The sequence below is a fragment of the Piliocolobus tephrosceles genome, chromosome 14 (genome assembly GCF_002776525.5).
Source record: "Piliocolobus tephrosceles isolate RC106 chromosome 14, ASM277652v3, whole genome shotgun sequence".
NCBI classification, from domain to species: Eukaryota; Metazoa; Chordata; class Mammalia; order Primates; family Cercopithecidae; genus Piliocolobus; species Piliocolobus tephrosceles.
Genome location: NC_045447.1, coordinates 16,678,817 through 16,706,059, shown reverse-complemented (window position 1 = coordinate 16,706,059; position 27,243 = coordinate 16,678,817). Strand labels below are relative to the sequence as shown.

Sequence of the window (27,243 nt, the reverse complement as noted above, 5' to 3'; positions counted from 1 at the left end):
ACTCTCAGCTGCACCAGGGAGCAGACTTGGGATGATCACCTCTCCCCAAGATGCCAGTCACCTTGGTAGATAGAGTTGAGCTCCACTGGTGGTTTCCAAACTGTATTTTGAAAACAGAAGGGACATTCATGTAAAGAAACACACAACTAAACTCACATATTTTCAAAGATACACGTGTATCTAAACATTTGAAAATGGATTGGAAGAGCAGATGTATGAAGAGCAAGAAATGGGGTCAGGATGGCAGATTTAAAAACTAACAGAATAAAGAGAGGGGCCCTGCAGTCAGTGACTCATGCGCACCATGAGCTGAGGTTTCTGAGCAACTCATTTCTGTGCAGGGCCACAGCAGGTCAGGGAAGCCTCTGCATTCTGCAGGGCAGCTCTGCTCTCCACACCAGGAGCTTTGGCTTGAGCAAATGATTCTGCTGCTGAAAGAAATTTGACAACCACCAGAAAGATGCTCTTTCACTCCTCAGGTTATGAGGTGGCTCTGGAGCCTGACAAAACCACTATAAGACCCAGTCTTGTGCAGAAGCTGGGGCCCTGCTGCCCATTCCATATTCCTTTAACTTCACCCTATTAAATTCTTCCCCATCTTCCAAATAGGCTCCTCCGCACCTCCCTCCCTGCCCCACCCTCTTGCTTACCTATTCTGTGACCTTCTCGTCTGCTACGATCCAGCTCTAATACCCACCCCCTTGGCTCCCACAGTATTCGCCAGACCAAGAGCTCCTCCAGGGCAGGGTCTGGCTGGGAGCCTTTTCTGAGAGTGCGAGCCAGCGCAGGGCCCAGCAGATAGTGTGTGTTCACAGACTGGAACGGAGGGCATCAAGCAGCCTGATTCCCTCCAAAGCTTAGATAAGAAGCAGGTGTGACTGAGTACTTAGAGAAGAAATCCATCATCAGGCCTCTACAATGCATTGTTTACTAACTGGGAAATAGTACCAGTTTCCCAGGAAGGAGGATTACACTGTCCAGTAGCGCACATATTCTGGGAGCCAGGGACCTAAGCCCTTCACCAGAGAGCAGGAAAGAAATGGAATCCCATCATGTTCTGGATTTCAGTGCCAGCACTTCTACTTGCATTAACTTTATTACACAAATAAGACATTTACAAAGCACGACATGAAAGGTATGTAACAAAACAGACATTGGTTTTACAAAAAAAGTGCTTACAATTTTTTTCTGTGTGTGTGTGTTTTCCCCTTTTTTTTTTCTTTGTATTTAAATAAATAGTCTTGATGGCCTGTACGTTCCCAGGCTGCTCTTAACAGGGTAGTGGAGACATGTTTGAACTGTAACATGCTACGGCCACATAATCCACGCAAGGAATAGACCCTGAGGAGAGGCTCAAGGCAGAGTGGGTGTTGGGTGACCCTGGGCAGGACTTGGCTGGCCACTTACCACACAGTTGCCACTGGGGCCTTGATGATCAGGAGCAAAAATCAAAGGAAAGATTTGAGCTCCCCAAGGCCAGGGATTTGGCCCTGGTTGCTCCTGTTAATGTCAGCACCTAGCACAGGGCTGGGCACAAGTTACCACTGGCTGAGTGCTGAGCTGAGCTGTACTCACCACGTTCTGAGTGGTGCCTGTTCTTTGCCCTCAGTCAGCTGTCACCATCTTTGGAAGGGAGAGGAAGCAGGTTCCCTTCTTGGGCTGCACCTGTGCCTAGCCCGCCTGTAGATCCCAGAGCAAAAATGACATATAGGCTTTCATTTTAAGTGCCAGCTTTAAGCATTTGAACTCTGAAACCTTATCCAGACTTAGTGAGATAGAGCTGCCATTGATTAGCAATGTCTGCCATGAGTAAAAACAGAGACGACGGCTGCGTATGTACCATGAACTTGCTTTCCCTGTCCTACAGTCTCCTTCCAAAAGCAACATAACAGGTTAACCACAGGAGAAAGGCAGACTTGGTCTAAAACATGCTGATTAGCAACCTCTAGAGGAAAATGCATCAGGACACCAGGTAGTTCTAGAATCACAGGATAAGCTTGGGACAAATGGGCATCCCCTGAAAACATAAATCATGGTCATGTGTAGCCTGAGCCCTTTTGTTTGGGGTAGAAGAGTTGTAGCAGGATGGATGTTATGCAGCTGTGACTGGCCTCTGTTCTCAGGGGTGGGTGGGGCTGGCTCCAGGAAGTATTGGTGGGGAAGCTCAGAGGTGCCAGTTGGAATCCTGAGCTTGGCACTCTCACCTAGGCAATGGGCACCCTCTCTCTACTTAGAGATGGATCCAGGGTTAACATTCTGACTGCCATTTCACTGGGCTCTGTTCCCTTTCCCCCATGAGGGATCCCCCTTCCATCGAGAAGACCTGGCCCAAGCACCACTATGAGAGGTTAACAAGTAGCCAACAGGGGTCCCCAACTCAAATCTGTCCAAACATTTAGAAGAGTCATGGCACAGATCAAATACCATCTCTGCTATGTTTCCTACATATACGTTGGATAATTAGGTAGGGGTAGGGTCTCTCCCTGACCGCAGAGTTTTCTCTTTCCTCTCCTTAAAATGGCTAGTGCCTCTTCTGGTTCAATATGTCACCGCCCTCTCCTTGATTTCCAAACCAATGGGGGTGTTTCTTCTCCCCATTCCCTGTCTATCCCCCCTGCCTCCTAGTCTGGGCAGGCCTCCATCTCTGCCCTATTGGGCCTCTCAGGGTTGGTCACTGTCTCTTCTCTTTCTGAATTAACTTGACATAACCAGACAGATGGAAATGATAAAATTAGAACATAGCTTTCCTTTGGGGACATCCCACAAACACTGTAGAGTTTTCCAGACAAAAGCAACAGAGTGGATAACACTGGGGGTTGTCAGCTATTCAGAATTCAGAGATGGTTCCAAGGAAGTAGTAAATAAAGGCCAATGTTGGGGGGGGGGGGAAACCTGTAAATTAGAAGGCCGTTGGCGTCGCACAATTCAATTCCGCCTTTTGCTATTGTAATCAGCTGAAGTTGAAGAGGACTCCTGTTTAAATGGGAAAAACAGGCTGTTTCCACCCTGATTCCAGATTTCAGGGAGTTCTGCCTTCCAAAAGGAGGACTCTGTGGTGCTCCTGGTGGGTTCTGGTTCTCAGCAGGAGAGGGAAAGGCCAGGCCTCAGGAACCGACCTGGTGGTGGGCAGGATGGTGGACGGGGGTGGATGCGGAGGTGGGTGGATTCCTGGCCGCAGCTTGGACACTGGATCTCAGCGGCTGAGGGGCAGCTGTGGGGCGCCCACGGGCAGATGCGGAAGTGCCGGCAGCGTTAGTACTGAAAAAGGATGACCTGCAAGAGGAGGGCATGGGAGGTGACTGAGCTGGGGGCCTGCCCCACCCTGCCGCCCCCCAGAGAACCTCAAAGGCACAGAGAAGAAGGGTGGATTCAGGGCCCAGATCTGAGTTTAAATCCTGGCTCTGTCAACTGACTTGCTGTGGGACCTTGGGCAACTCACTTCACCTCTCTGAGCTTGTTTCCTCTCCTTTAAAACAAGGATGACAAAATCTCTCTCTGAGAATCAGAAAGATTCAATGAGATACAACAGCAGCAGCAAAAGCCTTCTGGGCATTTCACCCTGTACCTTCCGTGCCTGATTTCATGGAAGCTGCACCACAGCCCCGTGAGGGAGTTCCAACATTCTATTTTACAAGGAGGGCACTCAGGGTCAAAGAGGTGGAAGCGAGTGAGCCCATGGGCACACGGCGAGGAAGAGGACCTGGCACTGGAGGCCAGGCCTGGCCCACAGCAAGCTCTCCCTACCAAAGCACATTGCCTCTAGCTCTCCAAGGTCACCGTGACCATAGTGGCTGACTGCTTATTACCCACCGGGCCATGGGCTAAGCTTCACATGCGCTTAATCTTCACACGCACGAAGCCTAGAAGTGCGTGGCTCAGACATGCTGGGCACCCAATACACCGTGGGAGATCAGGACTGTCTGTCCCTCTCCCGCTTCCACTCCCGCCTCTAGCACTTGGTTGACATTTCACTGCTGCTGACACAGCCAGTTCCCTGAAGTTCAGGTCAAGGATCATTGGCTGGCTGGTCAATAGCGATGTGTCATTTCACAGTAAAGTGTGAGGGGCATCTGGTGGGCATGACCACGTGGCTGTTCCCTTTCTGATCAGGAATGTTACTTGCCCAGAATTGGTTATCACAAGGAGGTGATGGAGGAAAGCAATGAGGATGATCTCCATAATAGTGATCATGTTCATAACCAACACCTAGTGAGCATTTTCTGTGTACCAGGCTCCATGCTGGGCTCTTTACACACATTATGCATTTACTCTCTGCAGCAACCCTAGGGAGTGGGAACTATTATTATCCCCAGTTTGCAGATATAGAAACTGCAGCTCAGAGAAACTAATTGCATTCCCAGATCTCACAGGAAGGAGGTGGCAGAGCTGGGATTCCGAGTAGGCCTAAATCCAGAGTGGCCAGGGTGGGCATTCCTTCCCCATCCTGGCCACTGCTCCATTTTGGACTCCAGGATGCCTGGCTGTTAGCCCTTATTAAGAGATGCTCTCTCAAGAGTGGTGACCCTGGTAGGACCCTTCCCCTCCATGGGCCTCAGTCTCCTCCACTGATCAATGACAGCTTGGCCCTGATTTCTGATAACTTTCCAAGTGTTGAATTTGTGGGATCAGGGGACATAACCAGGAAGAAATATGGATCTGGAACCTCACAGGCACCAAATGATGATGCAGTGGAGGCAGGGGATACTCCCCTGAGTGCTCAGAGCACTGTTCTCCAGGCCAGGCCAGTGGTGGTCTAGATGAGTGGGTTCAGGGGCCAGCCCCAGGGGGACACTGAGTCTCCTCACAGCTAGGCAGGCTCAGGCCTGGAGGGACTTGGAAGAAAGCCCAGGCAATCCTGTGCTGGCCACACACATCCCACACTCTGCCACCCACCAAGCCCCAGGAATCTGAAGAGTTGTGGATAAGAAAAGTCCCCAGGAGCTGGCAGAAAGGCCTGACAGTGAGAGGACAGAAGGTCACGAAGGAGGGAGAGACACTTTCATGCAGACTTTCTGGATACAAAGTTGGGGACACAGCCCAGCAAGGGAAAACTCTGGCTCAGCAGCCAAAACCAGGGGCCAGAAACTGTGTATAGCCAAAACTGACAGCCCCCAGCGTGGCTTATCCCCCAGGCTAAACGAGACAGAACCACAAGCTTAGCTGAGCAACCAGGAGGCAAAGGCTCCTCTCCAAGCACTGAGCCCAGCCCTCTGCACCTCCAGGGCCCACTCCCTGCCCTCCATATAATGTCCAAGACCCTCTCTCGATGATCCTTTGTTCTGTGGCCCCCATCGGCTCTCCCCACTTCCCTGGACTTCAGCCACACTGAACACCCCCCAGGGTCCCCTCCGACCCAAACTCCTCCATGCTCTGGGCCTTTGCACATACTGTTCTCTTGATGTGGAATGCCCTTCTTCTTGTCCCCTGTCTCTCCCCTAGAGCTCACCTCCCCCTCTTCTGGGTCCTCTAAGGTCATGTTTCTCGCCTACTCCAGCTGCCCATTCCCCTGCAATGTAGCTGCCCACATCCTATGCTAAGCCACAAGCTCCCTGAGGACAGGGATCATGTCAGCTCACTTCTGCAGTCCCAGAGCCAGGTCTAATAGGATGAATCCCCTCCCACAGGAAGGGACAGCTCTGGGGCAGGTGGCTGTAGGATCCAGGCCAGTTCGGCCCATGCTCACATTGTGATTCTGGATGAGCACTGCTCTGTCTGAGCCTCAGGTTCTTTCAGTATGAAATGGAGGTCATCAAAATCATCCTCCCAGGGAGACTATGAAGGATGAGTTCAGAGAGAGGGCTGTGTACACAATAAAGCGCTGCACAAAAGGAAGCAATTACTGAACCATGCAGACTTCAGAGTCCGACAAACTCACTGCATCCGTGGACAAGTCATGTCACCTCTCTGAATCTGTTTATCTCTTTACAATGAGAAGGCCATCTCTATGTCCACAAAGTGGCTGTGAGGTGTCAGTCAGATGCCATGTGACAAGTAGCTGCCTTGAACAGAAGGAGCTCAGCAAACAGCAGCTCTTCCTGTGAATGTGACAGTCTCAGCGGCGATGATGTTCCTGGAGCATGCTCACTCACTACAGACTCTGCGGGATTTTGCGTTAGGCATTACCATTTACTAACAAATGTATCTGTCCAGGGCTGCCTGTACCTCCACACCATACACATTCTCCTGTGGTGCCCAGCACAGAGAGCTCAGTACATACTAGGTGTACTGAGCTCAATCAGGAGGCCGAGCCAGAAGTACCATCCTAAAGGAGTGGTCCCCACCCCGGCTGCCCATTAGAATCACACAGACTGAGTATTACACATGCAAATCCCTATATACCACCCCATCAGACTCTCTGAGAGCAAGGCTTGGGAATCTCTGCCCAGGTGATTCCGAGCACACCAAGACTGGGATCTGCTGAACTGGAGGGCTCCTGACTCCAGCCCTAATGCTCTGACCCTCCCCCACAGGACTGCCACACCCACTGACCTACTGGGTTCCCTGCCTCCTACTGGTTGTCCTCCAACTCAGCAGTCTCTGAAGACTGTTACAGTGATGTTTCTGCAACAGGCCCTCCAGGACCCCACATTGCCACAGGATAAAATACAGACTCTTCCACCTGGCAGCCTCAAGGCTCTTGCTTTCCTCCTCTCATCCTCCCAGATGTGCCTGCCAACAATGCCGAATGGCTCAGGGTTCCCTGAGAGCTCTGGTGTCTCATGCCTTCCCTGATGCCTCAGCTTTCAGGCCTGGCCTTAGAGGTTCCCTCCTCTGGGAAGTCTTCCCTGCCTCTCTCCTTTGCCCCCTTCCCCCTCCCCAGCTCCAACGGCTTCCCCTGTCACACTGTATTGTAACTGTTGGGATCCGCCTCCCCCTCCAAACTCTGGCCTCCTCAAGGGCAGGGACCACACTTTACTCATTTCCACTCCTGGCAACAGACTCAGGGATGCTGGGCACAGACAGGACACGGGAAATATCTCCAAATAAACAAGTGAATTAAAAAATGCAAGGTTCGGCCAGGCTCGGTGGCTCATGCCTGTAATCCCAGCACTTTGGGAGGCTGAGGTGGGTGGATCACCTGAGGAGTTCAAGACCAGCCTGGCCTACATGGCGAAACCCCATCTCTACTAAAAATACAAAAAAAAAAATTAGCTGGGCGTGGTGGCAGGTGCCTGTAATCCCAGCTACTTCGGGAGGCTGAGGCAGGAGAATCGCTTGAACCCAGGAGGCGCAGGTTGCAGTGAGTCAAGATTGTGCCATTGCACTCCAGCCTAGGTGATAAGAGTGAAACTGTCCAAAAAAAAAAAAAAGCAAGGTTCTCATCCAGTCCCTGACTTTGAGCTATCTGGACCTCAATGTTCCCATTTCTAAAATGAAAGGGCTATCTGAGAGCACTGGCTTTCAAGGCTAACTGTGAGGTGTCTTGGAGCTGGGAGGGAAGTGAGGCTCCTCCTCTCTCCACGGTTTCACAGAGCAGCTCCATTCACCTTCATCTGCACTATGGACAAGTTTAAACAAAGGGTTGCAGTGCTTCAGAAACAATACCTTGAAGCCCTGGAATGGGGACAGCTAAGCACCCTTTTTCCTAAAGCCTGAGACAACCAGAAATCCTGGCTCCACAGAGGAGGCCCTGCCAGTTGACCAAGGTCACTGGCTGGCCAGCTATCCCTGAGCCCCATCAGCTCAGGATATTCACTCCCAACAGACAAGAACGAAAAGGAGGAACCAGTGAGATGATGGGAAGTAGGGTGATGAGTGATATAAGCCCTCCCTGGAACCTCAAAGCTTGAGTAAAGGAAATACACAAATCTGAGACAGACAAGGGCAAACTGCCAGTGGGGAGTTGCAAGGAGGCCTTTGGAGTGGCCATGCACACAGAACGCGCCAGCAGCTGCTCCAGTGACTGCTGTGGCAGTGCGGTGGGGGTCTCAGCAGGCCGGGCAGAGAGGGTCTGTCACAGTGCAGCATGGTACCAAATTGTTAACAGGGGATGCCGCCAGAAGCCCATCCTTGACAGGGTGGCTCTGACCCACCAGACCCAATCTGGCTCCATTTACCTTCTCACCCCGGTTGGAGAGCGGCCCATCCATATCGGCTTTGAGGTGGACGGGGGGTGCGGTGTAAGGCAGCCGGCAGTGCACCTGCCCGCACTGTACCTGACCTGTGGACGAGAGGATGCCTTGGAGCTCATCCCCCAGGCTACACACAGGATCCCACCTACCCCGAGCTCTGCAAACTGAAGCCCTGAAACCAGTTTCATCTCTGCCACTTACCTCCTGGGTAACCCTGGGCAAGATTTCAGTAGGATTGGTTGTGATGCCTTTTTTTTTTTTTTTTTGAGATGGAGTCTCACCCAGGCTGGAGTGCAGTGGCACGATCTTGGCTCACTGCAAGCTCTGCCTCCCGGGTTCAGGCCATTCTCCTGCCTCAGCCTCCCGAGTAGCTGGGACTATAGGCGCCCACCACCACACCCGGCTAATTTTTTGTACTTTTAGTAGAGACGGGGTTTCACCATGTTAGCCAGTATGGTCTTGATCTCCTGTCCTCACGATCCACCCGCCTCGGCCTCCCAAAGTGCTGAAATTACACCGCGCCCGGCCAGTTGTGATGCTCTTTATAGTTTATGAAAAGCTATGTGATAGTGAGGTATAACCATCTAGCTCACTGATAAACAAACACTCCTAAATAAATATGTGCTTTCATATTCATGCACATGCAAGAAAGGCTGTACCCTGCCTATTCAGGCCCTGTAAGCAAGGCTGTGCCCCATTTATTCAGACTCTCCCTCAGTAAGTTCGTATCTCTTAGGTATTACCATGACTTTACCCATGCCTCTTAGAGGACTCTGTACTCGTATGTCACCACTCTCTTTACAACTGCAACCAACACCAACATCTACCCCCTACTCTCCCTGTCTTCCTCCCGGCTTTATTTTATTTCCTTAGCACTTATCATCTGACTTAACTGCATTTTTTTTTTTTTTTTTGAGACAGAGTCTCACTCTGTCACCCAGGCTGGAGGGCAGCGGCATCATCTCTGCTCACTACAACCTCTGCCTCCTGGGTTCAAGTGATTCTCCCACCTTAGCCTCCCAAGTAGCTGGGACTACAGGCATGCGCCATCACACCCAGCTAATTTTTGTTTTTTTGGTATAGAGGGGGTTTCACCATATTGGCCAGGCTGGTCTCGAACTCCTGACCTCAAGTGATCTGCCCGCCTTGGCCTCCCAAAGTGCTGGGATTACAGGCATGAGCCACCACTCCCAGCCTGGCTTATTGCATATTTTTATTATTTATTTTATATTATCTGTCTTTGCCAACTAGAATGCAAGCTCCACAAGGGCAGGATTTTATGTCTGTTTTCTAGATTCTAGATCTTTGTGGATTTCCAGCACTTAGAGTGAGGCATGGCATTTAGTAGGTACTCTTAAGTATTTGCTGAATGAATTTCCATACCATATTCCAACAGCTAAAACTGTTGGGGAAAGTCCACCTTTGTGTAGGATCCAAACATCTCATGCTTCAGCCTGTTTATCAATACAGCGGAGAAGTCCATTGCTGGTCTCTTCTTTAGGCTTCATTCTCTTTGATTACAGGGAAAGGGCATTGTAGAGACACTTACAACTGATATATAAACCAGGACAAGTCACTGTTCCCTTCTGAGCCACAGTTCTCCCATTTGTAGAATAAAGGAGTTACATTAAATTGGGAGTTCTTCACCTGGAGTGTTCAAGGAGTCCATATACAACTTCAGATTACTTGGAAAATGTATGTACATCTGCATTTTTCTGGGTCTGGTTCCAAAGCTTTTATCAGATTCCAAGCTCGAAGCCTCCAGGAAACTCAGTATTCTGTGACTTTAGTTAACTGCAGAGCAAACTCTACAGAAAAACTCATTTTTCTGGGGTCTGGTTCTAACACTTTCATTAGCTTCCCAGCTCAAGGCTTCAGAAAATTCACAACTCCATGACTATAGCTTACCATAGAGCAAACTGCTGTGGTGACTCTTAGTCAGTCATGCAGCAAGAGGTGCAGGTGCACACACCCCCAACCTCTTCTTCCCCAAGCTGAGTTCCACCACAAGGGTAAGTGGAGAGGGCACCTCAGCCTCTTCTCTAAGCATCAAAGACAGATCTAAGTTTGGTCAACAGAGTGTACGGACAGAGTCTTGGCGGGGACTCTGGAAGTCATGGCCCCAAGTCCAAAGGGATCATCTAGATTTCTTATTGACTTTACACCAAGTATTAGCAGTTAGCTCAGAACCGTGGTACTTATAGAGCCCCTGATCCTTGGCACCTTTAACAGGCTCTGTGCAGCCTGAATATAGTCATTGTTTAGAAAAGAAAGGGGGGAAATGTCACTCCTACTGAGCAGATAGTTCAGAAATGGAACTCTATAGAGACATGGTTTCCAACTGGCAGCCTAGTGCAGAGATAGGTCTCTGCACTCCTAGTTCTGCCAACCAAAACCACTCCTACCATCACAAGAGCAGCCAATACTTATGCGGCACTTGCTGAATGTTGAACACTTTCAATTGGTTACCTCATTTGATGCTCAGAACACTGCTTTGAGATACTCTTATTATCCTCATTTTTACAGATGAGGGAATGAGCATTCAAGAAAGCTAAGAAACTCACCCACTGTCACACAGCTAGTAAATGGCAGGGCTGGGATGTGAAGCCTGGCAATCTGACACCAAAGCCCACACTTGGTCTTTAAGGCATACAGGCTCCCACTAACTTACAGTGGGCCCCTGGTTTCCCCATCTATTCAAGGAGATGGTGGCCTCTGATGTTTAGAGACGCAGTCAGTAGAGTATATGGCGTATGGTCAGTAAGCAGCAGTTCTCTCTCTGATTTCCCTTCTTTTTCCCTGTTACATGGAGCCAGAGAAGGGAGGATTTGTGTGTGTGTGTGCATCGTAGTCATTTCTATTTTTTTGGTTATGCCCAGCATGGAGGAAACAATTGATGGGAATAACTTCAAAGGGAAAGACAAATCTGTGATAGGCACCTGCTCAGCAGCAGATGCACTGAACACTCATTCTCCAGAAATCCCCGGGGCTCCTCCCTCACTCCTCCAGGTTCCCGCTCACAAGTCACTTCACCATGACCCTCTTGCCCCTGCATCTCCGCCACAGTGCTCCCTGCCACGGACATGCCTGCTCCCTCCCTATGATTTTATCATCTCCAGCATCTCCCACGCTGGAGTAAGCCCCAAGAGCACAGCAGCTTTGGTCTACTGTGTTCACTGTCGTATGCCAGTGCAAAGAACACAGAAGGCACTAAAGATATAGCTACTGAATGCATGAATGGTGTCTCACAACCCTGTAAGGCAGGCATTATTGACATCCCAGGTTACAGATGAGGAAACCAGGGCTCAAGGAGGTTAGGTCCTCACACCCTGGACACTCCCACCACAGTGGCCTTCTGCACCCCAAAACACACCCATGCCATGATGCTTTCTGGGCCAGGGCCTGCGTACATTCCGTTCCCCCCACTTCAGGTACCTCACTAAATTCTATCCATCCTTTCAGTCTCTGCTTGCTGAGGGGCAGCCCAGCCCCTTCCCTTCCACTCCGCAGCATCTCCAGTCACTTCTATCCAGCACCTTTCCTACAGGAATCATCCCACTTAAAACGACACGCCTAGTTATTTTTCCATGCCCACCAGAACGCAGGCTCCACAGAGTAGGTACCTGGCACAGACTGGGTGCTTTGAAAGTATTTTTTGAATGGCTAAATCGCTTGCCTCTACGAAGGACTCCACTCCACCAAGGCACAGCCGAAGATTTTACCCCTCTTCCCCAACTCCTAGATCCAAATGACTTCGGGTCCCGCTTCACCCACGAGGCTCCCCAAGGCCCCCCACCCCACGCCTCGGCCTCAGCCGCCCACGCGCGCTCCTCCGCGCCCCCTCCCCGCAGGCCCAGAGGCTCTGGGCTCTGCGGTTACTTACTCTCAATGTAGCCGTGCAGGGTGACCATGCGCGCCCGCTCGGGGCTGCTGAACGGGGTGTAGTGGATGTCATCGGACAGGGTGGAGGGAAGGCGGGAAGGGGGCGCCCCCGAGGGCGGCACTGGGTGTTGCGGCGTGTGCTTTTTATGACGCGCCCGGCAGTTTTGAAACCACACCTGGAACGACAGCCTCGGCAGCCTCAGCCTCGCTGAAAAGAGTCGGACGCGCCGCCAGGGTACCCCAGGCGGGACCGCCTCGTCGCCTCCTGGAGAAGGATGGCCACGTGCACGCACGACCCTCTGCGCCGAGCCCAGCTACGAGCTCCGGGGCGTGCCCGCGGTCCCCAGGCCCCGCCCACCCCGTCCCACCTGGATGACTCTCCGGCTGAGGCCAGTCATGTCCGCCAGCTTCTGCAGCGTCTGAGCGTCGGGGTTGTTGTCCTGCGCGAACTGTGCCTGCATAACCTGCGGGGCGGGGAGGGCGATGAGGCGCCCGCACGCGGAGACTCCGAGACCCCGGCCCAATCAGCGGCGCCAGCCCTCAGGCCACGCCCCAGGCAGCTGCGGCCCCTCCCCGCCACCCGGGTCCGGGCAGAGGGGTGGAGCCAGGAGACCTTTTCGGCCCCGCCCACTTTCGGCTCCGCCCCCGCCGCCCGCGGCTTGCCATGGTACCTGCAGCTGTTCCGCGGTGAAGGACGTCCGCGCGCGCTTGGCCGGCTTGGGTTGACTGTCCTGTTCCGAGGGCACTGCCCCCTCCAACGTGAGGCCGTTCCCTGGGGGCGATAGAAGCGGCTGACCACGCGTCCCCATCTCTTCTAGTGGCAGCCTGGAAAGGACGGGGGTCGGGGGAGCTTGTCCCTGGAAGGGTCAGGAGCGGGAGTTGGCTGGGAGCGGGGATCCCAGGGTCCTAGTCCCTGAGCTCAGTCTTTGGGGAAGGGGTTTCTAAGCGTCCGCTCAGTACTGGACACTTCTTACACGACTGGACCACATCTTACAGCCCTGAGAAGAGGTGGCGTTACCTCTTTATACATGGGCGGAAACTGAGGCTCCCAGAGAAGGAAAGCCCCTGCTCTGGCCCTTTCGACTAGAAGCTGAAAGCTAGCTGACCCTAATGCCCCAAACTGGGCTCCATCCTGGCGAAACTGGGGGAAACCAAAGGCTAGAGGAAATAGGATGCAAGCAAGTAATGGAACTATGCTCCTAATTTTGTAAAAATGAGCGGAAGGAAAAAAGGTTGTAAGAATATACAACAAGGTGTTGGCAGTGGTTTACTTTCCAGGAATGTGATTATGGAAACTTTTTACTTCCAGTATTCCTGTAACTTTTGAGGTTTTTTTTTTTTTTTAAAAAAATCATATGTTGCCTTACTTCTCTAAGGGTGAATTTTGTTAACCGGAGTATATGTTAGATATTCTCTTTCCACTCATATTACTTTTACAATCATACTAAAACACTAACTATATTCCCATTTTATTTTTAATACTTTATTGTTCTGAATATCCTCAAAGTCTCAGAAAATTTCCATAAGCACAAAGAAGAAAATAAAAATCACCAGTAATTTCAGCACTCAGAAATAACCATTGTTCACAATTTATTGCAATTTTTTAATTAGGAAAAAATTATGTTGAAGGAAAAAAGCAAACACTGTAATATACATGGAAAAAATCTGAAAAGATACACATTAAAATATGAAGGAGGCAGCATTTGGAGCAATCGTTATTTTCTTCTTTTTGCTTACCATCTTTTCTAATTTTTCTACAATGAATGTGTGTGTATGTGTGTGTGTGTGTGTGTATGTTTAAAAAGTGAAACAGTAGCCAATACTGAGGGCTGATCACTAAGAGAGATCAGAGGCCCCAACCTTCAAGTTCCTCAGCATGTTAAGTCTGTGGACAGGTGTGGCTGTGAGAGCTAGGATGTAATTGGCAAGGCTGTGACTACAGGTGGTCCTGGTTGGACCATGTGTGGAAGGAGCCTGTGGTCACTGTTGGACCACAGTGTGGGAAAGCTCTGACTCCTGGGTTTCCATCCCAGCTCCGCTGCTGACTTGCTGACCACTGCAGATAATTTCATTGCCCACCACTGCAGATAAGCAGGCAGCAAGTAAAACCCAAGTTCACTAGATGGCCCCTTAGACCCACTTAATCCTGATCCTGGCAGGAGAAAATGATGGCCCTGTTATGGCCATGGCCAGGAATACTCTGGCAGTCCCTGACTAGTCCCCAGGCTGGGACCTAGAAGTTGAGGCAGCGTGGTTCATACTCCTCCCCAGAGGAACTGGGGATTGGGCAGACACTCGGTGGTATTAATGTCCCCCAGGAAAGTAGGCAGGGCAAGGATTGGTGTGTTGGTTTTTTAGATGGGAAACTAAAACAGAGGCAGCAACATCCCTGAAGCCTCCTTGGCTTTATGAGATGGGATTAAGGTGCCCTAGAGCTTAGGGCCAAGGTGGTATGGTATGGTATGGTATGGTATGGTATGGTATGGTATGGTATGGTAGTTAAGAGGCTGGGCTTTGGAACTAGGCAAATCTACTAGTATATAACTTTTGGCAAATCCTGTTTCTTCTTCTGTAAAATGGGGACGTGCCACCTACTTCCTAGGGCTGTTGTAAGGATTACATAAAATAATGCCTGTTACAGAGAAGTTAGCAGCTTTCACAGATCCTAACAGGGGGATTAGAGAAAGAGTCCCTGCCTCTGCCCATAGCCAATTATTGCCCTTCCCCAGCTCCATCCCGTCTGTGTCTGGGTCCCCAGGATCCCTGAAAGACCTGAATCTTGTTCCTGGGCAATCTGGGGAATCACAGTGGCAGAGCCAGACGAGATTTAGGGATCATTCTAGTCCAGTCGCTGTCTTGCACAGTTGTGGGGACTGAGGCCCAGAGAGAAAAGGAAACTTCGTGTGTCAACACAGTATGTGAGAGCCTGGTCTCCGGACTCAGAAACCTGGTCCTTTCCCCTTGTAGTTAGAGACCCTGGTCCCGGATGAAAATCCCTCCTCAAACCTCTGGCTTGGAGCTGCTAGTATAGGAATTGGGAGAATGGGAGCCAAGTCATCTCTCCAGGACTGGCCCAAGCCTGGTCCTGGGCAACTGGAGGCGATGAGCCCCGGGGCCAATGAGAGCTGTCCAAACGTGGAGTAGGCTGCCCGGTTATGAGAACCATCTCTAGGGTTCACTGAGTGCCTCCTGGCCTTACAACACATCAGCTCGTCTATCTTTAGGAAGGTATTCTGTCGTTAACGCCATTTTACTGATAAGGAAACATAGTTGCAAAGGAGGGCAGTGACTTCTAACTTCCAAGCAAAAGATCGAGCCGGAAGTGCAAGATCTGTGCGCCGCCCCAGCCCTACGCTGCCTGCGGGGCTATACCCGGAAGGCCCAATCTGTAGAGGAGTGTGGGTGGTTCCTGGGGTCCTGGGGTGGGGTGGGGAGGGAAAGGGCTGGGAGCAGAGGTGCCAGGCGGAGCAGGTTGGGTACCGTTCTCGGCGGCCCTCTTGAGGTTCTCAATCATGGTGTCGTAGTGGATGCGGCAGAGCACCTTCTCCTCCACCAGGCCGAACTCCTCACCAGTGGACAGCTGGCGCTTGCACGAGAAGCAGGCGAAGCAGGCCAGGTGGTAGGCGTTGCCGCGAGCTCTCCTCACCCAGTCGCTGGCGTAGATCTGTCGGCCACACCGGGCGCACTTGGTCCCAAATCGGCTGCAGGTCGAGAGGATAGGCACGGGGTGTCGAGACTCAGACAGGCCAACCTTCCTCCTTCCTTCCACCACCCAATGGCCCGCCAGCCCCTGGGCTCCTCGCCTGTAAGTCTTCAGCTCAGGCATTAGCCTTAGCTTGGACGCACCAACCCTCTACACCTAGTCCCACCTAGGAGGTGAACTGATGGGTGATTTTTATTTTATTCTTGGTGTTTTTCTGAATTTTCCAAATTTTCTATGATGGTCACTTATATTTGCATATTAATTTGTTTGTTAAAAATACATCACAAGTTAGAAAAAACACAATAATAGTAATAATAGGCAAGTTGTTGCCTTACCACTTGCCCAGCAAGATTCTAATTGTTTTACGTTGATTATCCCAATTAATCCTCATTTTGCAGGTGAGGAAAATGGGGACCAGAGAGGTAAAGTAACTTGCAGGAGGTCACACCGCTTGTAATGATAGGAACCCTGGCCATCCTGACTCCAGAGATGAATATAAGCTATAGCCCCAGCTGCACAGAAGTGCAGTTTCTTAGACGAACAGGCAGATAAGCACTTACTGGCTTTGTGACCCTGGGCAAACTGTTTCACTCTGAGTTATCGTTTTCCTTGTCCTGCACTGAACTAGATGACAACAGCAATGACTACTACTGTTTGTTTAGTGCTTTGCAGTTGGCTAAGTACCCAGCAAGTCCCTCTGGAGCCTGTGACATTCTATTAATAATACTAAATGTTTAAAAGACAAAAATAAAAATAGAAAGTCTGGATTGAATGTCTTCTTGCCCCTTAAGCCTTCCTTGATTCTACCTCTTCTCCTTCTCCCTTCTGGTTTTGTAGTCTGGCAATCTGGGTGCAGCTGCCTCCAACACCAGACTGGAAGCCCCTCCAGGAGGCAGCAGAGTCTGGTTTACTCCATCCCAGAAGTCAGCCCAGGGCCTGACGCCGGGCACCAAGGAAAGTGTGTTTTTTAAAATGGATGACTCACCTATGACTCTGTCCCAACCCTGGCAGCCTGTTTCCTCCAGTACACCCTCTGTTTCAGAGAATGGTGCCACCACTCGCCCAGCCCCTGAAGCTTGAAAATCGTAATCATGCACTCCTCTCTCTCCTCAACCCCTCATCCAGCCAATCATGGATGCTGTTGGTTCTGTTTACCAAGTATCTCTGGGATCCATTTCCTTCTCATCATCTCCACTGTTGCCCTCCTAGGCCAGGCTCCCATCATGCAATCCTCACTGTCAACCTCCTCCTGGGTCTCCCTGTTTCCCGTCTGGCCCCTGCCAACCCATCCTCCACAGAGCAGTCACAGCAAAGTTTCCAGCATGCACATGAAATCCTGTCTCTGCCTTGCTTACAATCCTATGGTGGCTCCACTCTATCCTCAGGATCTGGTCCAAAACCCTTGGGGTTTGCAAAACCCCAGCGACCACATCCTCTTCAGGCCCATCTCCTCCCTAACCTTCAAGATATGCCGCCCCACCATCCAGGCATGTGTCCCAGTCAGCCACAAGGGAAGGTCATTCCCAGGTCTTTATGGCTTCCTCTGAAGCACTTTCCAACCCCCAGGCCTTTGCACCGACCTACCCTCCCCCAGAGTCCCAGGGCCCCCTGCACCGCTCTCTCAGCGCTGACCACACTGGTTTGTAAATGTTTCTGGCTCTTCCCTTCCACCCCTTCCACTTTCCTAGAGTTGGGGGCCTGGGGTTGCCGGTGGGGAACCAAGAAGATTTGCCCCTGCGTCCCCAGGGCCGGTACCCCTCCACCCGGGGGAGCATTCGGAATCGTCTGTGTGTGCACGGAGGAAACAGTCCGGCAAAAACGCTCTGGTTACAGCCTGCCTGCCTTGACAAATTCAAGCAACTGTCGGTTGAAAAAAACAGCGTTGGGTTGGACTGAGTGCAGGAGCCCAGAGGCTTCTGCCAGTCTCCGCTCGCAGACTCAACCTCAACTCTACTGTCTCCGACAAGGAGCGCGAGAGGACCCTTCCGAGGGCGGCGCGGTCCCCTCAGGAGGCGCTGAGCACCTTAGTCTAGTCCACCGCTCCCCTAAGCGGAGGCGGTTCCGGACCTCGGAAGCGCGGCTTCCCCAGTGGAGTGCCCAGCCCAGCTCACGGTCTCTGTTCCCCGTCCCGCCTTAAATGGGAGAGGAAACCGCTTTGCCCAACCCAGCCTACTCCCCCTACTCCCCCGAAGGGCCGACCCCGGGTTCCGCCACCGGGCTGATGGTATCCGGATTGGGAGCACTTTCTGGCCTCTGAGGGGAGGCTGGCTTCTGATTTTGTGTGCTGCAGGAGGAGGGGGAGGCCAGCCGCGCTCAGAGCCCTTACTACGGGCCGGGCCTGGGGCGCAACGCCTTCACTACACCCTCTCGGTTTCGTTGCAACCCGGTGAAGTGGGGACTCTGGCATCCGGTTTTCATACGAGGAATCGAAGGTTCAGAGCTGGCGAGTGGTTTGCGGAAACTCCACAGAGTATGGGGCTGGGGTTGAGGCCCCCTCCAAAGTGCAAGAAGTACCTAGAACCTGCGGAGCAACTGGACTGGCGACGAGGAAAGCTGGAATCCCGCATGGATGAACAGGAAACGGGGCTGGTCTAGCACTGCCGCGTCCTCACTCCGGACCGCTGATTCTGGAATCTCCAGCGCGCGGGGCCAAGGGCCCACCCGCCTGGAGAAGGCGGTGAGTGCGTCCTCAGGGAGCGGAAAGAGCCGGAGCAGGGAAGGTCATGGCCATCAGAAGCCGGGCAACAGCGGCTGAGCCTTCTGTGCGCTTGGCTCGTGGGATTCTTTCTCCTTGGCCAAGGACGAGTCAAAGACTCTCTGCGCACCGCGATCTTCCTGCCCCGCGAGTCCCCGACGCCCGAGTCCGTACTGCGCCTACACAGATAGGTCACAGTGTCCTCATACCCTTGGTCCGAGGTAAGCGCCGTTAGTGACCTCTCAGCAACTTTCTTATGCTCCGCGTGTCACCCGAAATGCTGGAAGCTGTCCCAACTCTAGGATCCTCTTGCGCTCCTCGTGGCTCAGCCCAGTTTAAGAAATCGTCCTCGCGCTGGAACCTTGAGGTGGGGTTAGGGGAAATTATGTAGGTTTGGTTGCATTGCAGACTGCCCTGCAGCTTGTCCCCGACCCAGGACAGGAGTCACCAGCATGAAGGGCGCGAGAAGGCTTATCCATCCAGGCTCTGACAAAACGACATTCCTTCCCAGGCGGGCTGCGAGGCCGGAGCCACCGGATTCCAGAAACAGCGAAATCGGCGGCGGAGACAACGAAACTTCAAGAAAGAGATGTGCAGGAACTGCCACCAGAGCGCCAAAGGGATTAGGGGGTGTGTCTACTGCCACCCCAGCTTTACTGTGAGGTCCGGGCCTTGCGGGTCCCTGGATCCCGGCATGTGAAGGGCCTAGATGCAAAGGACCCACGGCGCTTTGGGGATGGAGAAGTGATCGACAGATACTGCTCATCCTGGCAACTGCTAAAAGGAGTAAGGTGGGCGTCGCCCACCGCAGTGCCCCCTACCCCCTGAAAGGAGGGCAGAGATATCTGGGTACTCATGGTCTTAGGAAGGGAGCTCTGCACCCTTGACCAAGTCAGACTCACTTTCCCAGCCTACTATGCTGGATATCTAGTAAGCGCTTGGTAATTATTTGTTGGATGAATGAGCTTCAATGAAAGAGCCCATCTGAGTTTCACCTCGACCCCTTCTTCCACTATTAAGCTACCCCTTTTCTGCACAAGGAAACCAAACCTCAGAGTGGAAACGCCAATGTTAGTTACCAAGCTATTGAGCCAGGAGGCCGAAACTCAAACGGGGGTTCACTTATTTTAGGTTCAAGACGTTCTTGAAGGCCTTAGATCCTGTGAGGCCAACAAGGGGGGTTGGAGGTGGAGCCCTAGGTATTCTCTCTGCCCCTTCCCTTCCAGGTAAACCCGTAGGGGAAGAAGCCAGGGGGTAAAGAAAAAACAAACAAACAAACAAACCAGAACCAGCAATTAAGAGGTTAAAACGACCGCTTCTCGGAGGTCCCGGCCCTGAGGCTCCTCCCCCAGCTCCCCTCTCAGTTCTCCCAACATCTGTCCCCCAACAGCTGGCCGCCGATGGGCCGCTCTCTGCGGCGGTGGGGGGCCGCTTCCCGCTCCGAGCTTCCCCTGGGACCCTCGCTCTGCGGGAGGGGGTGGGGTTCTCCCGCTGGAGCCCGTGACAGAGCTTGGGCTCAAGGCGGAGGGCCAGAGAAGGCTGGGGGCTTGCCTGAAGTCGTTTGGGCCTAGCTAGGAAGAAGAACTTTAGCCTCCAGGGCACTCACTGAACCCCCACCCCCATAAACACGAGGGGATGCAGTTAACCCTTTACTTCCCACTCCCATTGTCAGAAGGCAGGAGGGCCAGGGACCACAGTGACTTGATATTGACAAAGGTGCTCCACTCACAGGCCTCTGAAGTCACTCCTGCCCCAGTGTTGCAAGATCACCCAGGAAGCCACATATCAGAAAACACGGTGGGTGTGCCAACCAAACTGGGCAGGGAATCTTAGGATCAGCAGAGAGGGGCCCCCTGATGCATAGATGGGTGGCTGATATATCTCACCTATAGAAGAGTATGGGGGTGTTTAGGGGCAGGGATGGTGGAGCCAGGCCGCTGTAGGGCTTACGTAGTCTCTACCACTTAGCCGTGTGACCTTATCTCTCAGGGTCTCAGTTCCTCAATCCCACCCCAATGCCACCATAATGTGGGATTATGAGAGTATCATACACACAAGGTGGACCTGAGAATTAAATGAGATAAAGCAGGTAAAGGGTTAGCCCAGTTCCTGGCTTAGACAAGAACTCATACATTCTGGTGACTGGTGTCCTGTGTGACTGCAAGCAATGGCATTTACTCAGGACATTAGTCTCCTCAACTATACAATGGGCATGATGTTCCAGCAGGCTGAGGGAGCCAGGGGGCACTGCAGATCGGGCCATGCCCTATTGTAGGGCAGCAGCTGCAGGTATGAGAAGCTGTCTGGGGCTGTGGTTGTTGGTAGCAGGGGAAATGTGAATGTCCCGGAAAGGAGCACTATTTTTCTTCCAGAATTTTCTTCCATTTTTGGAAGAAAACAGAAAGAAAAATGGTCTTAACAAAAAGGTGAAGAAATTAAGAGTCCTATCACATTTTTCTGGTGGTAATTTTTTTTCCTGCTGGGAATCTTAGGGAGTAAGGGGAGGTAGGGATCTGGTTGAACCCACAAGGGCTGGTAAGGATCCTGTTTAGAGTGTGAATTGGAGAAACTGAGACAGAGTCCAGTGGCCTGGCCAAGGACACAGAGCCAATGAGAACCAACCTCTCCCAATAATGCAAATGAGCCAGGAGCAGCACTGGACCTCCTTGTCTCCTCTATGCTTTGCAGACCCTCTCCCTGGTGAACTTGGAGTTCCTTCCTAACCTTTAATTCCCTGAGCCACCAGTGCTAGCTCTGCCAATGGAGACTGAAGGAGGGTCTATAAGATAATGTCAAGGAGGGACAAGGTGGGGGATTGAACCTAGGTGACCCTCTTTCCTGGGGAAAATACCAGAGGTTAGAGGACCACGGGATCTCCATAATTTGGGCAGAGTGCTCCAGTCCACATCCTATCAGACTCTTGATCCTGGGCTTCAGGAAACAGAAGCCTAGAGAATCTCAGCATGTGACCCCTCCCTGGGCCCCAGCTCCTTAGAGGAAAATTCTGCCTCCTACACCACCATTCACACTCTCTCCAGGAAGAGCTTCCTCATAGCAGCCACCCAGAGCTTGGACTGCATTGCAGTGCAGATAATAGTCCTTGCCTGGCACTCGACCGGCTTTTTCTTTTCCTTTTTGTGGGTTTTATTATTTTTGTTACAGGTGGGGCTGCCAGGGATGGGTTATGCCTGCAGGGAGAGAAATGATCAGAAGAGCCACAATTCTACTCTCAACCCAGGGAATGTGAGCTTTTACTGCCTCCATTTTCTTAACCAGAAATCTGGTTTAGTTTTGCTTTCAGGGCTCTTGTCATTGGAAAAAGATTAGTGCTCAGAACCTGCAGCCCAGAAATGGCCCAGTCATCCCTCCAGGCAGGCTCTGCTCCTCAGGCTGCATGGGGAAATGCCATCATGGGCTTGTGCCCAGCATCCACCCTGCCAAAGATGACAATGGTGATAATCGAGGCATTCATACCAACCGCCATTTAGGGAGTCTTTATGGAGACTTCCCCCAAGAGTGGCCTCTTTGGCAGCTCTGGGAGACAGCCTTGGAAAGGGCAAACTAAGGGAGGAGAGATTTAGCAACTTGCCAAGGTCACAAATGGCCAGACTGCGCCCAGTCTCCTGCCTCTTTCCACAGTGGCTGCACATCCTACTCTCTACCCCACTGCAGTAGGAAGAGGACTCCAGAATAAAGGGAGGCTCTCAACAGTGGAGTCAGGATCCGTGTTTTGACGAGTTTCAAGGTCTAGTAAAGCACAGTATCCAAGGAGGCTCAGTCCAGCATGGGCATGAGCTAAGACTGAAGAAGCAGAAAAGAAATTTGGGCAAGTAGCAAATAAGACTGCCAAATCTATTGTTAGGAGAGCCAGGAGAGGTGTCCTGGTGGTGCCTTAGTCTATAGGAGAGGCCCAGATACCATTCTGCTGGGGTTCCCAAGCTGGCACCCTGAATTTAGTAGCTGAGGAATCCAGGAAGCCCCCAAGCATCATCTAGTATGTTTTTTTGTATGTAAGTTTGTTTATTTTTTGAGACAGAGTCTCGCTCTGTCACCCAGGTTGTAGTGCAGTGACATGATCTTGGTTCACCACAATGGCCCCCTCCAGGGTTCAAGCAATTCTCCTGCCTCAACCTCCTGAATAGCTGGGATTACAGGCACATACCACCACAACTGGCTAATTTTTGTATTATTAGTACAGATAGGTCTCGATCTCCTGACCTTGTGATCTACCTGCCTTGGCCTCCGAAAGTGCTGGGATTACAGGCGTGAGCCACGGTGTCCAGCCCATCTGGATGTTTTATACTAACTGGAGTCAGGCCTAGAGCAGGGAGGTGGCTAGACAGTGACTATAACCTCCATTTCCTGTCCTGGCCAAACCAGTAGTCAGATGGGACAGTGAGAGGAGACATCACACTCTGGTTACACACCATTAACCCCCTTCTGACTACACACACATAAACACACACACAGACACACACACACAGCCATCCAGATTCACAAATACATTCATAACACACCCTTCATCCCTCAGTGTCTGGGTGGAGGCCCTTACGCAGGAATACCCCTTCAGAGGAGAGGGTGGAGTGGAATGATGGGATTTCAGAATCCCCTCACCTCACCCTCTCACCTCCAGATCCTAGTCCAGATGTAATCTTGTCCTCACTACTTTGCATACATGCACACGCACACATACACGCACACACACAGTCTCAACATTCACATACAGACACCTACTCTTGACACCCACACAGGAACTAAAAGATGAATGTTTGTCCATAAATGAACACACATGCTATCCACACACCCCCAACCCTTCCCAGTGATGCTTTCCCCAGCACTACTGCACAGATCCCAGACAATGCAGACACACAGGCACTCCTTGCACACTGAGTCCTAGGCCACCTGGTTGAGCTGTCCCCACCCCACCCTAGCTGCACACTCTTTCACATCCATCCCATAAAGGAAGAGTCTGTCCCTTTAACCATGCTTCTCATGGTTTCTTCAGAGTACCCTTGCCCCAAATGCTGCCAACCTCCCCCTAGACTCAAGATCTTCTCTTTCCAGATCCCTGGAGGCTCAGTGCCAGTGCACAGGAGGAGATCGTCTTCCACCATATTCCCTGATTCCCAGAGGCTCTTTCTAGGGCAGGGGTCTGGCCAGGAAGACTGAAGCCATGACATCTTCCTATGCAAGGATAGGAAGGATGTCTGTGGGTTGAAGGATAGTTATAGGGAAGCAGCTTTCTCCACTTTTTGAGAAAGCACTTGGAAACAAGCATCCCTCTCAGGATCGAACTCCTCATCATTCTCCTCCGATCCCATAGGCCTGGTGGTCCAAGCCTCCAGCTGGTTGATGCCTCCCACTGGGATCAGCAGACAAGGCCATGACCCTGCAGTGACCTCGACCCCATAATCAGGTCAGGTCCAGGCTTCATGGCTAGAAGTGAGACCCAGGCAAGTGGTCCAGACTCAGCAGAACAGAAGGATGCACCAGGCTGCTGTCGGCTGCTGGGACGCGGCCTGCAGTATGCAGAGCACAGCCCGGGATAATCCCACTCAGGGCTCTGGGTGCCCGGTTCTCCCACTTCCCATCCCTGCGGCGCAAAGGCAAGGCCTAGACCCTGTAGAGGCCAAAGTTGGGCCAAAACAACAGCGAAGCTGGGACTAGAACAGGCGCCAGGGGCCCGCGCATGACCCCAGACTCGGAATGCGACACTCCAGTGACGCCGGGTAATGAGTTGAGATGGAGCTGGAGACAGAGGTTGGGGTTTAGGACGAGGTGCTTGGGTATGGGATCGGATCTGAGACTGTTGCGGGGCTGGTGCTTGGGGCTGGACCATACCCGAACCCAGAGCGGAGCCAGGGTCAGAGCCAGGGCAAGAGTCCGGAGCCCAGCTCAGCGTCCAGCCCAGCATGACTGATGTCCGAGTAGGGTTGGAACTCGAAGCCCGAGTGCACTGGAAATGCAGCCGGACGATGGCTAGGATCCGAGTGGGTCCACACCAGAGCTGGGGACGTCAGAGCTCCACCGAGGCGCTCGAGGTCGGAACTGGAGCCTGAGACTTAGGCAGGACCCGAGACAGAGCCAGAGACGATACTGAAACCCAATGGACCGCGAGGACCGAAGGCAGATCGGGGCGCGAACCTGTGCAAGCACCAGCGCGCTGCCTGGAGCTCTGGGTTCGCGCCGCTGAGTGCCGGCAGGCTGGGCCAGCGCTGCGCGCCGGAAGTGCACTCGGGACGCCGGGGCTCTGGAGCTAGAGACCACACGCCGCAAAAGTGGCCTCCGAATGCGCCCGGGGCCAGCCCTCTGCGACACTGCTGGCCCGGCGGCCGCAGCCTACCTGAAGTAGTCCATCTTGCAGAAGATCTCCTTGTTCTTGATGTAGCAGCTGTTCTGCTGCCTCAGCGACGTGCGACACACGGAGCACTCGAGGCACCGCACGTGCCAGATGAGGTTGTTGACCTGGGGAGGGGGCGGGGACGGGGGTCGTCTCAGCGCAGGCCTCTTTCACGCCGGGCCCCAGCCTCCCGGGTCCCATTTGCGGTCAGAGATGCTGAAGCTCAGAAGGTGCATGCGATTCCCCTGTTTTTCTTGCGTAATACTGAGACTCAGGGAAATGGAAATAAACTCTTCCTATTTTTCAGACGGAACCCGGGGGTGCAGACAAGACCCTAAGTCTTGCCCAAAGCCTCGCAGTCGGGCAGGCGTGGAGCCAGGATTTGTAAGTAAGAGGACCTGGCGCCTGCGGTGCTTTCCTGCAGTCTCCTGTGCTGCGTCCCACGCCCCGACAATATGCACTCAACACCTACCCCTGTCTCACCTTGAGCAGATACCGGTCCAGGATCTCGAGGCCGCAGCTGGAGCAGATGTTCTTGCCGGCAGACGGCACGGAGGAGGCGGCAGAGGGCGGTGAACAGACAGATGGCGTGCTGGGCGTACATGGGGAGGCCCGACCCTCGTCCTTGTCCAGAGCTCCTGCCAGGGCCTCGGCGTCAGACTGCGCCTGCGGCAGAGGAGAGGAGAGAGGAGCGCTGACCTGGGCACCCAGAGTTGGGGCTGCCTCGGAGATAAATCTGGGGCCCCCGAACACCAATTGACAACGAAATCTCCCCGGGACGATGCGCCGTAGACTGAAGGACAGGGATGGAAGGGCCTATTGGAGAGGAAGGGACGGCGCCAACTTTTAACACGCGCATTCTGGGTGCTAGGAGCGGTTAAAGCCAACATTCCCGGCCGGAAAACCGAGGCTCAGAGAGGAGCGGCGCCCGCCGGGAGTCCCCCAGAGCGTGAGCAGCGGTTCGTGGCCGGAAAGCCTGGCCAGGTCCCCAGGGCCGGGCCGCTGGAGGACTGGGCACCGCAGGCAGGGCCAAACGGACTCACCATGGCGGGCGGCGCGGTCCCTTCAAGACAGCGGGTGGTCGCTTTGCAGCCGGACCCTGGCTGGGCCATCACCTGGGGGAGGGGGGAGGGAACGCAGGCGGCGGCGGCTGCTGAACTGGCTCCGCGCAGCCTGAGCCCAGCGCCTCCCCGCGCCTGTTATATAAACCGGCGCCGAACAATGAGTCCTAACTTTGTAGTGGGCATTTAAAGCCCTTCCCCACAAAAGCGGTGTCTCTCTAATGAAGCAATTTGAATTTGGATTGGATTTTTTCCCTCTCTCTCCCCCTCTCCCTGCACTTAACCCGTGGCTCTTGAAGTAATCGCTTAGTTCCCTTGCAATCCAAGCTTCTGAGGGGGGAAAAAAAACACGCGCACACACACACAAACTACCTGCAATTAGAAATTGTCGTGAATGCCCAAGATAAGAGGTAGCCAGAGTGTCAATTCCAACTGTCAATCAGTGAGATCCATCAGGCCGCCCAAAGAATTGCAAATTTGATTTTTTAATGGTAGTAATTAAAAATCGAATTTTTTCTCTCTCCACCCACCCCTCCCCCTTCCTCGCTCCCTTCTCCTCTCGGCACAAAATGCAAAAAGGAGAAAAGAGAGAAAGAAAGAAAATAAAAAAGAGATGGGTGAGGGGCGGAGGGTGGTTGGAGAAAATAAAACCCCGAGCGCGGTGAGCACCCGCCCGCCCGCCCGCCTGACACGCGCCGCGAAATTGAAGCGGCGATATAGACACGGATTCAGGTGCCTTTCGAGGGCCAGTCGGAGGGAAACCCGGAGCAAAAAGGGAGCGAGATCGGGGGCGAAACGAGACCAAAAAGAGAAAAGAGAGGCGCTCAAGGGGAGGAAAAAGCACCCTACAGCCCCTCCGCGCGCCCAGAACCGGCCCCGCGTCGGGATTCTCAGCGCTGCGCCCGCACAACCCCCGGCGCTATCAGCGCCTATTCAGACGGACAATACCGGCCTCGCCTCCTCTTGATTCGCCTGTGTCTTTACTAAATCGCTTTTTGAGAAATTCCTCCAACATTTGCATAATGTGTTCCCGCTTTCCGCGACCCCCCCCCCCCCGTCGCTTGCGCGCGCTCGCACACTCACAGGCACACACTCACAGGCTCAGCCTCGTACCCCTCCTTCCTGCAGCCGCCCGCCACCCGGCTCGGCCCGGCTGGGTCCCGTACCCTACGCGACCCCGACTCGGGCCGCTCACCTGGTCGGTGGCGGGGCCGCCCTCGGCCGGCAGCCGGCAGCCCTCGGGCAGCGCCGGGGCGGCGTTCTCATGCTTCCAGTACATGGGCCGGGGAACCTCGGGTTCAGTGGGTGCGCCGCGCTGAGAGCTGCGCCGAGGGGGGCCACAGCCGCAGTGGGAGCAGAGGCTGCTGCAGGAACAGGAGGAGAGCGGAGGCGCCGGCCCCGCCGCCCCTGGCCAGGCCCCAGCCCCCGCCTCCGGCCCGCGCGCAGCCCCGGCCTCCCTGGCTGCTGCCGCCGCTGCCTCGCAAGAAGGT

General features: G+C 53.1%; 1 protein-coding gene across 4 annotated transcripts; it reads right to left on the bottom strand.

Annotated features, from left to right (window-relative positions):
• Positions 1-1,053: 1,053 nt before the first annotated feature.
• LHX6 (LIM homeobox 6) lies at positions 1,054-27,243 on the bottom strand. 4 transcript variants are annotated; one of them, XM_023198588.2, is made up of 10 exons: positions 26,949-27,243; positions 25,736-25,807; positions 25,176-25,358; positions 24,696-24,817; positions 15,435-15,655; positions 12,626-12,726; positions 12,323-12,418; positions 11,956-12,130; positions 8,058-8,161; positions 1,056-3,273 (listed from the first exon to the last, which is right to left on the bottom strand). In XM_023198588.2, exons 1-10 carry the CDS (start codon positions 27,030-27,032, stop codon positions 3,253-3,255), a joined length of 1,179 nt encoding a protein of 392 aa, XP_023054356.1. In that variant the 5' UTR covers positions 27,033-27,243; the 3' UTR covers positions 1,056-3,252. The 4 variants fall into 4 exon arrangements, with proteins under 4 accessions (XP_023054359.1, XP_023054356.1, XP_023054357.1 ...); XM_023198589.2 differs by lacking the exon at positions 8,058-8,161 and having other exon boundaries at positions 1,059-3,273; XM_023198590.2 differs by lacking the exons at positions 8,058-8,161; positions 26,949-27,243 and adding an exon at positions 26,625-26,743 and having other exon boundaries at positions 1,059-3,273.